The 15,826-nt window shown below is 47.2% G+C and overlaps 1 protein-coding gene across 1 annotated transcript in view; it reads right to left on the bottom strand.

Moving 5' to 3' along the window:
* Positions 1 to 9,449: 9,449 nt before the first annotated feature.
* The window catches only part of Cnga (Cyclic nucleotide-gated ion channel subunit A), a 123,771-nt gene continuing 117,394 nt past the window's right edge, over positions 9,450 to 15,826 (bottom strand). Inside the window, exon 7 of the mRNA XM_077703126.1 lies at positions 9,450 to 15,440. Coding sequence (XP_077559252.1) covers positions 14,011 to 15,440 — 1,430 coding nt within the window. The 3' untranslated portion in view covers positions 9,450 to 14,010. The remainder of the gene's footprint in view (positions 15,441 to 15,826) is intronic.

Here is a 15,826-nt window from a genome sequence, read left to right as displayed (position 1 = left end):
GGCCGTTCAGTCATGTGTATGGAATCTGGTGAGCATGCACTTCTGCAAACATACCATACGTACGTCTGCCCCGTCCAACAATCTTATTGTCATCATAGATGGCCACGACGTGGCGGCACTCGTTGACACAGGCGCTCACTACTCAGTTATGAGTGGAAAGCTTGCCCGTCGCCTGCGGGAAGTGATGACAGCGTGGGGAGGCCCCGGTATTCGTACCGCCGGAGGACACCTCGTGACGCCTGTTGGACGGTGCACTGCCCGCGTCGAGATTCATGGTGTGGTGTGCCCAGTGAAATTTTTTTTCCAGCAGAACTGCTCTAGAGACATAATCGTGGGTGTGGACTTCATCTACGAGTACGGTGCCGTGACTAATCTGGGTGCGAACGGCCTCAAAGTGCGCATGCCCGAAGCTTCACAAAGCCAGCCTAGCCCGAATTCATGCGTGTTAAGGGCCTTGGATGCACACGTAAAGCTGTCTCCGCGAGCCACTGTTTTCTTGCTGGTTTAAGTGGACACGTTTCCTCATACCAAAGCATTTCTAGAAAAAAGCATCCAGCTTCTTCTATGTACAGGCATCGGTTTCGCCAGAGGCCTACGGCAGCTTCACAACGGGTGTGCGCAAGTCCTAAACACCAACTTTCGAGACGAGACCCAACATCTGACCAAGGCTATAGCTCAAGTAGAAGCGATCATCGAACTTTCTGCTATTGATGGTGTGTCCGACGCCCCCAAATCGCCGCCACAGAACAATGCTGCTGTCCTAGATCTGGACGTCGGCTCGAAACTCTCGCAGCAGAGAACGTGTACGTTGTTTGCACCACTCGACGACTTTCGTCACTGTTTCGCCACGCCTTGCGCTTTGGCCGCGCCACCGTCACCAAATACAGAATTTTCACTGATGAAGCAGCACATCCAACTTGTCAACCGCCAAACCGATCGAGTCTCCCCCATAGAATGAGAAGAATGCAAAACTGATGACAGTAGTGGTAATATTCGTATTCTAGGCACCCTACTCTGCCAGTATGGGTCAACTTAATTTTCAATTTTGTGTACCTCTAAGCGACGCCTCTGCATTTTGCACAAGGGTTGCTCATGTTTATGCTTTATTACAGTTGCGAGATGTTTTATTTTAGGATACCATTCAGCCTTCATTCCCAAAATAAATGAGTAAGCCCGAAACCTCAACCGCAAAGTAACTAAATATTTATTTAAAGACAATTGTCTTTCTTAGATAGCATAAACACCAAAATTTCTGTCTTTCCGCCCGCCTGCCTGTATGCCTGCATGTATGCCTGCCTGCCTGTTCAACCGCACAACCAAAAGTTAAAATTATTCTTGAACGACACGTTAGTATACGCTAACCATTTCGGAACTACAGAATCTACGAAACCTTCTAACTGAACTAAGCTTGCAATCTTACTTCATGGTCGTACTGAACTACAAATGCATTTTTTTTACGTTTGGTAATACAGTAAAACTCCCTTAATAAGTAGTCGGCCGGGAATGACATTTGGGTACGCACTAAACAATGCACGGATTAACCGCCAGTGCCAGCATAGCGGCTACTTACCGGCCTAAGAATAACTACGACACGTCGCTCTCAAATACACCCTCGGACAGGCCTTAATTGCGGGTAGGCAGCAAAAATTTCGTCATCTTACCTTGCCGTCTTGGTGGTCTTAGCGTGATGACGGCATATTTGACATCAGTGAAGTCGCGAACCAGTTTGTCCATGAGACGCAGAGACGTAACAAGAAAAACAAACAATGGACACGACACGAAGCAGCAGAGATTGTAGAACGTTATACCACGACCACGACCGCAAACACACCGTCGGAATTAGGAAAAAAATGCGCTTCTACGGGGTTACTTCGTGAACTGGATTGGATTCGCATCCCTACGGGCAGCTTCTTTGTGTTACCGGAAGCTAATCTCGAAGGCCATGGTTTTGTTCTTTGCAATCAGCAACAGCCATATGAGCAAGAAATACGTCATGGTTGCAATATTTTAACGTCACTAGCGCTGGCGACTGCCGTCCTGGCGTCGCCGCTCGAGCGTCGAACGCCTGCGCACATAAGATTTTGCCGATTTTGTGCCTCTGCGAGTAGAACCAGAAAGAAAATAGTGCGCACTAACAGTTTGATGGCAATGAGCGGCTATGGCTTAAGCGGGCAGCCAATACATGGTTCAATGTGGGGGGCGATCTTCGCAATTACGTTTAAACCGCAATTACACATTAGGCGGGTACGTGTTAAGGAAGTTTGACTATAGTAATTCGAATGAGCAAACTGGCTCGGTACGTGGTTTAGTCGAACCGGAACTCAACCGCAACAAAATAAAGTCGCTCGAACCCGAACGGTAACCGACTGAACTTTGGGGGCATGCGTGCGTGCGGGCGTGCGCACGTGCCCGCATGCCCCCGTGCCTGCGGGCGCGTGTGTGTGGGCGTTTTTGTGCGTGTGTGTGTGTCTGCGTGTGTGCGTGTGGGTGAGTTTGCGTGCATGCACGTGCGCCAGAGCGAGATTTTGGTTGTTTCATGGCGACTAGTTCATGGAATCCATTCGTGATATTAATGAGGTTACGATTGTCATTGCCGGGCGTATAACTAGCTAAGATCCGGGGGCGCCCCCAGAAGGTGGGAAATGTCTGGCGTAACAGTGCATTTGCATATACGCGGTAGTGTTGGCGACAGCTCCCCAGGGTACTGCCCCGAACTCGTTTTGCGGCCACGTTCCTTGTGAATAGTGGCACGCAGATGCTAGCATTGTTGCCACCGCGCAACGACGGCGGCGTTGATACTAGGCCAGACGATTCCTGATTCAAGAAAACTTGCACAGGCCGCGAAAGCCGGGTGGCAAGAGGTTTAAATTCTCGGGTGCCGTAATTTGTAAAGATTACACGTCACGGGCAATACCTGTGCATTTTTTGCATTTAATCATTTCATTTTTGTAAAATTATTTATGGACACGCACCACCGCAAGCAATAAGCAGGCAAGAGGTTATTGCACGTTATTTAAATATCATATTAATTAGAGAAAAACTTTCCATTCCCCGGCAGTAGTAAAGAAGCATCCAAAGTATAAAAATTGTAGTTGTACGGCAAGCATTAGGAGAAAGAGAAGGAACGTTCAACTGTGTAAACGGTGGTCGTTGAGCCGGCACTCGGTGGGGTGGACTAGCCTTATTCCAGGTACTCTTGAGCCTTGGCTGCAGCCGTGCCGCGGGTGACCAGAACGATCTGGGCAGCGTGAATGGAGCTGCCTCGGAGGCCCTCCCACTGCTCTAGGGAAGGGTTGGGATTGGGGGTGAGCGATTGCGTGATTTTACAGGCGCATACCATGTGGCAGGTATTACAGTGGAACCCCGCTCATACGACCCCGGACTTACGACGACCCGCTTCTTATGGCGGATCACCGCGGTCCCGGCTAACTCCCCGCAGAAATCGTGATGATATGACGCTCGGGTGCACGCGGTCCGCTTTATACGACAGACTCTGGCGCAGACATAAAGTATCACAAACCATTTATGGAGAAAAATACAACAAATACAATATAAAATAGAAAAAAACGGAGCATCTTATGTTTGCGTCGTAGCTTTTAACATATGTACCCCATTTTTAACAGGCCTAAACCGCGTTCTTTGAAGATAGCGAAATTCGGACATTTTTTCCCGGTAACAGTAACGCAACGTAAGAAAAATAATTTTATAATGTAGAAAATAATTTTGTAAAATATAAATAATTGCACATTTATGCGTACTGTTAAAGCCCGGTGTTTTGTCAGAGGGCTGTGTTTACGCTCTGACCTCTTGCCGCGTGCTCTTTTGTCGCAGTGCTGTCTTGTCGTCGTGCCCTTTTGTAGCGGGCTGTATTGTAGCGGGCTGTCTTGACGCCGCCCCGTATTTCCCGCTATGGCATGTGCTGTTTTTTTTTTCATTGTTTTTCAACATGTAAAAATAAAATTATTTGAATTATGAAACTTATCACTAAAAGTGCTCCTGATAATGTTAATCGAGATGAATCCCTCAGTGTCTATAAATCAGCATGATTGCTTGGTTTTGACAACGTATTTAGACAACGGGTCATTTTGAAATAAAGTGAATATAAGTTTAATAAAATGAAATACTTACCTCTACGACAAGTGTTTCTTTCCACGCTACCAAGAATTCAGACACACTACGGGAGAGCCGTACGATCGTGGTATGTCCCAGTATAGTTTAATAGAGTTTCCAGGCGATCTGCTTTTGATGACTTCGCGAAGTAAGCTGCGAGCGGCCACACCTTCTTTTGAGGACAACTGCGTTGAAGTGTTGAGCAATGCCTCGTTCTGTTGCATTTTTGTTTTAAGGGCAGGGCGCTTAATGGGCGACGCCCTGGCCAAGGGCGCCCACCAGCAGGACACTCCCGTCTCCCGGGACGTCACAGCGTACGACGCCGCACGGCAGCAGCTGACCCGAGTGGCCCTCACCATGCACCCCGACCGCCGTGTGGTGAGTGGCCAGGCCCCTCGGGTCCTCCCGGGTAGTCTGAGCAGGAACGACCGCAGCCTGCTGCTCCGACTGCGGCTCAACTGCTGCGACGTGGCAGCCAGACTGCACCACCAAGGCCGCTGCTCCTCCCCCTCCTGTGCCCACTGTCCCGAGCCCGAGACGCTGGAGCACCTGCTATGCTCCTGCCCGGAGTTTGCAGCACACCGGGAAGTGCTGCAGACTTCGCTTCAGCGTCTTGGGCTGCCCTACCAGCACCTCGAGAGTCTACTGTTCCCGACGGGCCCCGCCGGAACCCGCCGCGACGTCTTCCGCCACCTGCTCACCTACCTGGAGGCCGCCGGTCTCAACAAGCGCCTGTAGACGGCCGTCTGCTGTCCGCGCCATTGCTGCTGCTGCTTCGCTTAGCTTTAAGAAGACGCTCCACGTTTTAATTTCCTAGGTTAACCACCTCTTTCATCACCCATTTTCTCCTCTAATCTTTCATCCCCCCTCCTCCGCCTCCCCCCCGCACTGGGTTGTATGCAGGTGAGCCCCCAGCTGGGCTCAATAATATCCCCAGTGCATTTCCTTTCCTTTTCTCTTGAACCACTTAGTAGTATAGTAGTAGTAGTAGTTGTCGTCGTTACTCGCTAACGGTCGATGTCAAGCGACTGCCGGAATTAGGCGGCGCAGCGAGATAACGGACCCAAGTAGAGCCTGGTGTGCCGTCGTTAGGGGATCACGCCGAGGCTTCGAAAAACAACACGGTTTAAATAGTCGTAACCGTTCGAACCTCGCCATTCGCTGGCGCTGGTCATACGTCTCCCCGCTGTTTAGAGCAAAGAAACCTGCAGGTACATTTCAGGCGAAATCTGTGTATATAACCAGCAGCCCCCGCGTTTATTTAGTTAGGGAGGCTCGCTGGGTTGGTTTTTATGATAGTAACCGAAAAACGCGGCTGTGCAAGATAAAAAAAATAGCGCGTTCGAAATGCCGCAGAAAAGCTCCAGCCGCGCAAGAAAAAAATGGCGCCTTCGAATTGAGGCAAAACAGCTCCCGCATACAAAATTAAAGCAAGCACAAAAATAACAGAACTCTCACTGGCGCAGTTTCAGGCCGGGGGGGGGGGGGGGGGGAGCACTGCGAAGGCGGGAAATTTGAATTGCGTATTCATCAAGAGAGGAGTGAGACGGGGCGGCGAAGAGCATGAAGGGTGGTAGCAGTGAGCGGATAACTGCGCCACCACCCATTACGGCGAATCACTGCTCTGCACCTCCTGGAGCTTTCACATTCGGTGGAAGGGCTCTAAGTTTTTTTGGTTGTTGTTTTTCCTGTGTTTTGTATTTGTATTTACTCTAAACCTTCCTCCGGTGTTCGTCTTATGCATTTCACTTGGCGTGTTATAACTCCCTGTTGAACGCAATAAGTCTGTGAAACTATCGCTGCTGCAGGGCGTCGCCACACAAGCCTACTGAAGGCTTCGGCTTGTTGGCCATTATCTGAGCACGAGGTCGCGGGTTCGTTTCCCGGACGCGGCAGCCGCATTTCTGATGGAGGCGAAAAACTAAAACGCCCGTGTGTACGAGATTTCGGCGCACGTTTAAAGATCCCCAGGTGTTCAAAATTAATCCGGAGACCTCCACTACGGCGCGCCTCATTGCCTGCGTTGCGTCGGCGCGTTAAACCCTTCAATCAATCAATTGTTGGCCATTATATGCTGTACATTCATCAGGTAAATGAATTTTATATAATCTTATCTAAGATATCATACACTTGACTCCCTTCCGGCAAATTGGCGGCAATGTCCAACAATACCTATAGCTATACTCTCGTTTTGGACAACAAATTTAAACGCGCATGCCCCGCATTCTGAACACTTCGTGGGGTTTAAGAACTGCATAAAGAAGGAAAGAAATGGTGAAATGTGGAGGCGCAAGAAGCAGTTATTCTAAACGAAATAAACCGCCATATATACAAGGACACAAACGAAGCACGGAGGGTCAAGGGCGCTTCTTCCATCGTGCTACTTCGGTGTCCTTGCGTCTATCGCGGTAAATTTTTTTGTATATGTATGCACCAATTTTCCCCGCGTAGCATTTTACCTAAACTCGCTGTCAAGGCCATCAATTGGCGATGGGAAGTGCCAAACCTGTCGAGAAATAGATGGGTTTTCGGCTTCGGGCATGTTTTAAATGCAGAACATTTCTTTAACTCACGATGTCACCCGGCGTTGTCGGCGTTGGCGTGCCTCGGCGTCCGCAACAGCCGTTCCAGGTGCGCCCTCTCCCCCACTCCTCCTCTCCCGCATCACGCTACCCTCCTCGCTCTCAACAACAGGTCCGCACCCCTCCCCCTACGCTATATAAAAAAATAATACTTACCGGCGCCTGGTTTCGATCCCACAACCCTGCGGGCGGAACGCAAGGTACATGGTGCTCTCCCCACTGCGCCACAAAGCCGACACAGAATGGAAGGCTACGAACGCGCCTTATATCCTTGACTCATTCAAACTACGTCAAGAAGCTGCTGATACAACGCATTCACTACCTGTGGGCGGAACGCGAGGTACATGGTGCTCTTCCCACTGCGCCACAAAACCGACACAGAATGAAAGGCTACGAACGCGCCTTATATCCTTGACTCATTCAAACTACGTCAAGAAGCTGCTGATGCAACGCATTCACTACCACCAACTCCCCAAACACTAAACGTTAACGCAATACACCCACCCCCTATGCGACGCATTTACTCGAGTCCCCCTCGCGGGGAGATGGGCCCTTTTTGAAAGGCTCGTGGAGTGGTGAACTGTCGCGCTTGCGAAAGAGGTGTACTGTCGGCGTGCTCACCATTCCTTGCGCTCGGCAGCATCACCTGAGAGTTAAACGTCACTCACCAAGACGATAAACGCCTCGGCTCGCCCTGTTCTGACCGCAGATGAGACGAGAGCGCACATTTCACTTTCTTGAACTCGTTGACCCCGTAAACTGCGTGTGCATGACGTCGCTTGAGTTTGTGGGGTGTGGTTAATGCGGGATAACTCACCTCCTTAACACCGTCAGAGTGCAGCCAATTTTTGATGCGGAAGTACTCGTTTGCTCGATGCGTTGAAAATCCCTCGTCGGGAGAAGGAGAGGGCACACAGGATGCCCGATGGCGCAACAGCGCTGAATGTAAAGTGTTTGATTTAGAAACCTACGTCGAGTCCTTACATCGCTACTTATATCACACATTTCAATGCGCGCGCACCAACTGAGATTCACACCGATGCCTATGCTTATACCCATGAATGGGGCCCAATGCTCGCCGAAGGCAGAGATGGCTCTGAAGAATAACTATATGATAAGTTAAAATTCGGATCTGAGTTGTCATCGAAGCCAGGGGCTCCATTTTGCTATCCTATCACGCACCTCATGCTACGATGGATCGATGAGTCTAGTTGTCTAAATGTCAGGTAGGACTATTGCGTCAATGCGTTGACGTTTTAGAAACGTGTGTTGCGGAAGTGAACTGAGGCATACAGGAGTTTTTTGAGCACGCTAATTACAAAAGTAGAATTTAGACTAGTGGGAAGGTATGTACGCTTCCGCGAATGTCCTCTTGGCTTGGCGTTTAAGAGTAGTGACATCACGCGGCATCCGCTGAACATGCGACTGTACGGCGCTACCCGAACAGGTGGCGAATGGCGGACGACAACGCAGGCATGTGTTGGCCTCACATTAGTCCTCATGTTACGCTTTGAGCTCTAACTTCGTCAGCCGGTACCCACCGCGAGGCGTGCAATGTCTTTTCTGTTCCTTGGCACGTCATGAGACCCAACATTACGGTTGGTCAAAGTTAAACTGAATAGAAACTTAAGTATAATGGTTGGCCAGGGCTATCAGTCATAGAAGAGGAGAACAAAAAACTAAACAAAGGAAAAGGGTTGCTGCTGATTATGGGAGGAGACGTGATTTCAGCACCGCCCGCGTCGAGCTGCGCTCACATGCCGCGGCCTCACGCACCGCCACAGCACTCACCAGCGATCCGGGGCGTAATGGCGGCGCGTACAATACCGGCGTATCCGTTAGGCACACTATTTTCGGAGTAAATTTACACACATTTTACACCGGAGTGCTTCGGTGTACGTGTATGCATGCCTGTAGTTACAGTCATGCACAACTGGAACACGATCACGAAAATAAGAACCGCGAAGTACAAAAAGCGCGATTTTTTTTCATGCAGGTCAAACTGCCGCGTGGCTTAATTACAGTAAAAAAGTTGGAAAATACCGTATTGACATGATTATAACGCTCACATTTTCTCTCTAGAGGCAGCATTTAAATTTGTGGGCGCGTTACAATTGGGCGCAAAACCGAAATCAGCTTCGGAGCGCCAAGCGGCGTCGGCATGGATGCAAATTCCTCTTAAAATCCAAGGCAATCCTATCCAAACCAATCCGTCAACACCACGCGAGTAAATTTAGGCGTACCCATTCCTCGATGGGCATACCTTATCCTCTCAAAATCCAACTCAATCACATCCAAACCAATTCGTCAACACAACGCAAGTAAGTGTTGGCGTACCCTTTCCTCGATGAATGGGCTTACCTCAGCCAACTCTTTCACATATTTATTTTTAAATAGCTTTTGCAGGTTGTTTTTTTTCATATTTTTATAGGAAAACTTACCTGCTCGTTAGAATCGTGCAAATACGGTACGGCTCTCTAAAAATACCAATATCGCGCCATTATTGGACCTCCACGAGCAGTATTTTTCGATTTTCCGTGTGGTGGTTCATATTTTCCTGATCACATTTCATTTGTTAATGATTGTATGTATGCATGCGCCCACGTTTAATCGAGAAACGTCTGAGGCGACATTCATTCATGCCGTCGGTCCTCTTCGACAATTTATCTTTTTCTCAAAAACAGAAAGTATTCTTCTCACGGGCACCGCCGAGCATTCAATAGGTACTACAAAATGAGTCGGAGCCCCATTAAAGTAAAGTGTACAATGCAGGTAGAATACGAACTTTATTACAGTCTTTGCGTCATTTTACACATTTTATTAGATGTTAACGAGAAATTTACTATAGATGCACATCCTCACGCCCGGCTTGAATCTGGTAACAATAGCGGTTGATTTCCTATGGTTGCCTAAAATCATGAGGCGAATAATACATGAGTGGTGATATGCAGCTGTTCCGTTTGCTCTTTCCACCTATTGTATACTGACTGCAACGTACAGTCCTAAGCAAAATGCAGAGACAATTAATGGCGTTAAAATAATTTTTACAACGTCCTCTGTGGTTGCAAAAACAAATTGCGATATTATCGGAATCACGTGTTTACCGGAATAGAGGATACTTTCTTAGAGCAAGCCTTAATAAAGAGGAGGATGTTTTTACATAAGGCCCAAAGGAAAACCATATCCCTAAACGCAAAAATACTTGGAATACCTGCGCCATTTATATTGTATGGAAGCTATGGATCTCTTGCAAACTGAACCGTGTTGTCAAAAATGTCAATGTGCAACGCAGACACTGAAGTAAACGACGTAAAAAATTGGGATTGACAACACGTTGAACCTTGCAGGAGATTTGGAGAACGATTTACCCGAGAACGTGCTGCGAACTTTCTAAGGTTCTGTGCGCCTGTAGCTTTTGGTGGTCCTTCTTGGGGGATGGGACATAATATATATTTATCGGCCTTAACTCTCTCGCTACGGGAAGCATAGGAGCTAGTCATTTCATGGCGCCATAGTTTAAAACAATTATACGGAAGGGTGAGTCGGCTGGATGCTGCAAGCATTGATCTCACATTAACCTTAAAAATGGATTATCCCTCGCAATGGCACTCAAACATTATTCCCGGAACTTAGCTGCTAAAATTTCAAGGTGCGCCCACCTTGATGGATATTGCGGCACTATCGCTGTGCTACGTAAAGAAAGAAAACTACCTGCTTGAGTCATCACCGGTGAACTTATTATTACCCCTTCCCTGTGGCATAAAGCAGCGTTGAGAGAAGGTCGTAGCGGCAGGCAAATGTTTGCAATGCGCATTTCTGTCACTTTGTTGCTACAGAATACTTAAAAGTTTAGTTTTCTACCGAAAAGAAGGCTCGGGCGTAGCACGATCCTGCAGTAAAAAAATTCTTTATATTTAAGAAAGGAAAAATAACTGCCTGTCTTGTAGTGCCTGTTACTGTTTATTTTTACCTTTCCTAACATGAGGCTGCAGCGGGACTGCTACAGTCTTGCAGAATAATGAGGTCAACAATGAAAAACCCATCAAAATTTGTCGAGTAGCTTCAAGACAACAGCGCAGACGACGGGACTAAGCAAGAAACACACAACACAGTGCCGTCGTATGCGTGATTTTCTTGAAGTTATACTGTATCAACAAGCCCTCCAGAACACTTTTAGAATAGGTATTGGCGAGCGTAGCACACACGACAAAGCCGAGTACGGAAGCCATTCCCAACCTAACGTCGTACGTGGGAAGAGCAAGGACGTAACAATGTCGAATAAGCCAAAATAAACCATCAAACAGTGTTGACGTGATGTAATAGCCTTCAGGGCGTTAATGATGAAGTCAGGTAGAGTTATACAGGCTCAGGTAGAGAACAGTCTGGTGAAGGTTCATCCTGACCTAAACCCCTACTGGTCTAGCCCGGGTACTGCCATAGAAGAGGGTAACGACTACTTTCAGCCGTGTAACAGTAAAAAGTTATTGTGCGCCCTCTAACTACTTCCAAATAAACGGTCCTCATACAGTCGTTCGTGACAGCTGCAAACACATATCATTCTTACTAAGCGCACCATATTATTATAGTTAGGATTCGGCTATATACTTCTTTTACCACCAGGATCTCATACAATTCATGACCATATACTTTCCCGTAACCGGATGCCATAAAATTGTCTAAAATGTCGAAGCAGTTACGCGTCATTCGGGATGGTTGAAACTGCTTCACTCATCAATACCTGATGGTCCACGGCGTTCGTATCTCCGACAATGCGCACAACACTGTTCTGTTTACATACCACACGAACGCCGAAGGACTCCGACTACAAAGACATGACCCACAGCACTCAGTTTCCTATGCATCACACGCATGCCGGTTTTGGTGTGGACGGATTGGTCGTCGCAGCGTTGCCGGTGGCTTGCCGGATTCTTGTGTTACCGCCGAGTACGGGCGAACTTCATTTGTCAGCATCGCAAAGAGGCCACTCGTTGCACTTCGAACTATGAGAAGTACACCATAAAATGCAGTGGTTTATGGTTGCAGGGCACTGTACTACTAAACATCACAAAAGCAGTGACACCGCAAGTGTGGAAGAGACGCTTGTCCTGTGTGCGACATTGCAAGGACACAAACCTAACAAAAGAAACACAAAAACTGAAGGGAGAAAGAATGCGCTTTTGCATGATACTATTTTAAAGTGCGAATTCAGTAACCCGAGTATGCAAAACAGGTCGGTACTTGCGGTACTTGCATTTTTTTACGGTTTCTGACTTCTGCCTTGAGAAAACATTTTATGTTCTGAAATAGTTACAGCAGTGAGCTAGTCTTTATTTATTTTGCCTTGAGGTGTATAAGGGATCTTTCCTCCTGCTACGGAAATTCGCGATTCCCCACGTGGTGCACAGCAAAGTCCGGTGAAAGGTATACTACTAAAGTTTCGCAGGCGTAATAAAGACGAAATCTGCGCTATAAGCACAAGGTCAGCGTTCTTGTCACCCTTAAAACAGTCGTTCGCAATGTTTTTAACGTCTTTTTTCTAATGGTTAGCATAAAAAATATTTCGGAATGGATGATTCATTTCCTAACTAACGAAACATTTTTACAGGACTGCGAGTGGTTAAAAAATGGCAAACATTCAATCTTGAGTGAATATTAAGTTGCATTACGTGTACATATATGAAGTTCATTTTTTAGGGTACTCATATTTAAGGTAATCGTACTCAAGGTTTCTGTATGTGCTGGCAGAAGCGCCAAACCGGTCAACAAAATGTCGTGCACCACCAAAACGCTACATGTTGACAGCCTGAAACTGAACTCTTCATATCGCAAGTTGTAATACCAACCTTCAAAAAAAAAACGTTTTTAAGGAAGGACTACAGGGACGGGGGGCTGGTCAGTCTCAAGCACACATCGTACTTTTGTTATGCCCAATACAACATTTGTAACACATTGTGAGAATAACTCGAGGGTAACGAAAGAGATTTATACCGGAAACCAAGCGTCCAGTGGAAAGTTCTACTGGCAAGATTAGTGGAGCCCAACAACGTTTTCTTCGCCAAAATTCTTGGTATTTGTGCAGCTAATATACAGCAAACGGCAACTATCAAAAATGACACAACATGACAATACTAGCGTTAACAGCCAGCATCTCCAATGAACCGCGGCCTCCCACTTTTTTTTGTTGGTTTGGCTTACCGGTTTCTGGTCCCTTGTTACATCACAATAAAGCACTGAGTGGCAAATATCATAAGCCGCTGCTGGCCCAGTGGGACTATTTCACACTTATGATGGAGCACACTTAGGACATTTCACAATGTTTGGTACACAAAAGTTGCGCAACATTGCTTCGTATTTCGAAAATCTTCCGAACTGGGTGGTGCCGTTTCCACGTCCGTAGAAATCATGATTCCAAGTTGAAGGCAGCAGGCAGATGTCTTTTTGTGATAAATGCTCGATGCAATATATACAATTTTACAGTTCACAATATAGACATTCGCTGTGTTTCAGTAGTTCATGGAGGCCCGCGCGAGAAGGTTGAGAACTAGTAGCTAACAACATATACGGCTAAGCTTTCTTATATAGTGCGCAAGTAAGCTTTAACATGGCTTGATTTAACACATCATTCTGTTTCCTTCCGTTAAGTTGGGCTGCCGAAGCACGTAGGCTTCAGAGTGGTTTTGCGGGAAGATGAACAATAGTTCTTGCTAATTCCGGCATGAAAAATGTCAACAATCGGCACGTAATCGATTGATGTTCTGATGATGTAAGTTTTACCCGTCGCTTCTTTTAGCTACCATGGGCAATAGACTGCTAATATTTCTGGAGGGAAACCTTTGAACGACTCCAGTTAGCATTTGCGCTGTTATCTGTGTCGATAAGTGTATGGCTCACAGGCCTAGGGTTACTTGACAACCATCATTTTTACTGACAGGCAAAAGATATATTTATCGCAAAATCATGCGCATGCGATTTAGTTCGTTTAGAATCAATTTTAGAATGGAAGGTTGTAGCAATAGACGTGCAGTGCCCACAAAACAGCTGCAAATGCTCCATTAGTAGCGCGTTTACAAAGCATGTAAGTGAAGACAACCACAAACATAGACAGACCACAGCGAAGAGCCCAGCCTCCGTCATGAATTGTTTTGACTGTACCAACTGAACACCAGAATAAAAGCTTTGTGGAGTTAAGCATCTTGTTGCTACAATAATGACCTATTACGAGCGTTGAGCTCTACTTATGTTTTTCAAAACTACGAGTGGTTACATAATCGGGCCTTGCCACTAAAAAGCACAACTTGGTCACAGAAACTTCGAACCATCACAGCTGGCTGCTTTGACTCGCAGCGTCGTCGTCATCCTCAACAGTAGCAGGTCCATTGTCGTCAACATCCGCTCGCCCCTCCAGTTTGCTAATGCGCTGCTTCATCTTCACCTGGAAAGCCATGTACTCCGCCATAAGCCTAGCAAATCTCGTCTGCAGATTGTCCAGAGCCTTTTCGAGGCGGTCACACTTCCCTTGCAGCGACTCCTGTTCTTTCTCGGCCGCCTTCACAGCGTCTTCGTCCAGAAGGCCATCGCGCCGCAGGATGCTGCGCCCCCTTTCGATAAGCATCTTTTTGGCCTCCGCGTACTCTTCCAACACGAACCAAAGGTCCTCCTTAGAAAGGCAGAAGAGGTCAGAATAGCCGACACTGCGGACGTTCGCAGTCCGGCGGTTCCCGGTCTTGTTACCGGAAATATTCAGGATGCTTAGCTCCCCAAACACGCTGCCGTCACTCAGTGTGGCAAACACAGTCCTACCGTCATCACCTACTACACTAAGCTTTCCCCTTTTCACAATGTACATCTCTTTGCCAACGTCACCCTTGCGGCATATGTAGTCTCCAGGGCTGAAAACTTGAAGTCTTAGTTTCAGTACTAGCTGGACGAGCAGTCCCGGCTCGCAGTCCTGGAAGAGCTTCACTCTCTTCAAGGTGTCTAGGTGGACGTGGATTGCGATCTCAGCTTTTAGTTTGTCTGGAAGCATGGAGGTAATCTTGTCTTCGTCTAGAGACTGCTTGTTCGTCCAGAGGTAGTCGAACCATTTAATGACTCGGTTCTCCAGTTCCTTGCTCACTTTTCTGAACTCCATGTACTGCTTTACACTGTCCATGCGGTGCTGGAAATCTGCCCTCGCTGCGTTCATGTTGCTGATCATACTGCCCACATTGCCGACGATGGTGGCAAAAATGAGCACGCCCACGAGGAAATCAATGACGACAAAGACGTACTCTGCGTCTTTCTCCGGAATAGGCACTTCACCAATGGTAGTTAGGGTCAGGGTTGACCAGTAGAAACTGTAGATGTACTGGTGCCGCAAGGTGCTGTACACTGGCAGGCTTATGTTCTTGTAGACCCAGTTGTCCGTCCCGAAGCCAATTGCGTAGCTGACGGCGAAGTAGAGGCACGCGTTCCAATGTATGATAACGAGGATAAGAAAGATAAGCTTGGCGATCCGGAATGCGTACGGAAAGTTCGTGCGGGCTTCGGTCCGGTCTGAAAACTCCTGCATCCGATAAGCGCGAAATAGCCGGTTCAGTCGCACAATCACAGAACACGGGACTCGCACACTGCACTCGACTCCGAGGAACAAATAGGACAAGTCCGTCGGGATCAAGCTGATCAAGTCCAGCTTGAAGTGCAGTGACTGCACGTATCGTATGATGAGCTTGCGCGTATTTCTCACGAGAAGGCCTTGTTCCAGGTACCCTGCGAAAACGAACAGCAATCTATTAAAAGTACGTTTCCTTTCACCTTTAACAGCATCAAGATTTATCATTAACTTAATTTCATTCACACGTCTTAGAAGCAAGTATAAATGCATTCACGCAAATCTCTCATTTATGAAAAGCTTTTCATGCCTTGTATACAAATTTCTTTCTAAATCTCAGTAGGTGTAGAATGTTATTTGAAATAAAAATGCTTCACCTCGAAGTACGGGATACATTGCAGCATATATTAGACGCGTTATGCATTCTACTGCATTTGCAGATTGCTTGTGTAAGTTTACATTCATCCAAAGGCATTGAAAAACAGGCAACATCAATTCACAATGCTTCTCTAGGACAACGATGCCACATGACCCCTAGTCCAGG

The sequence above is a fragment of the Haemaphysalis longicornis genome, unplaced genomic scaffold (assembly GCF_048455015.1).
Source record: "Haemaphysalis longicornis isolate Haplotype H1 unplaced genomic scaffold, Haemaphysalis longicornis Haplotype H1 scaffold_3, whole genome shotgun sequence".
Lineage (NCBI taxonomy): Eukaryota > Metazoa > Arthropoda > Arachnida > Ixodida > Ixodidae > Haemaphysalis > Haemaphysalis longicornis.
This window is presented reverse-complemented; position numbering and strand designations above follow the sequence as displayed.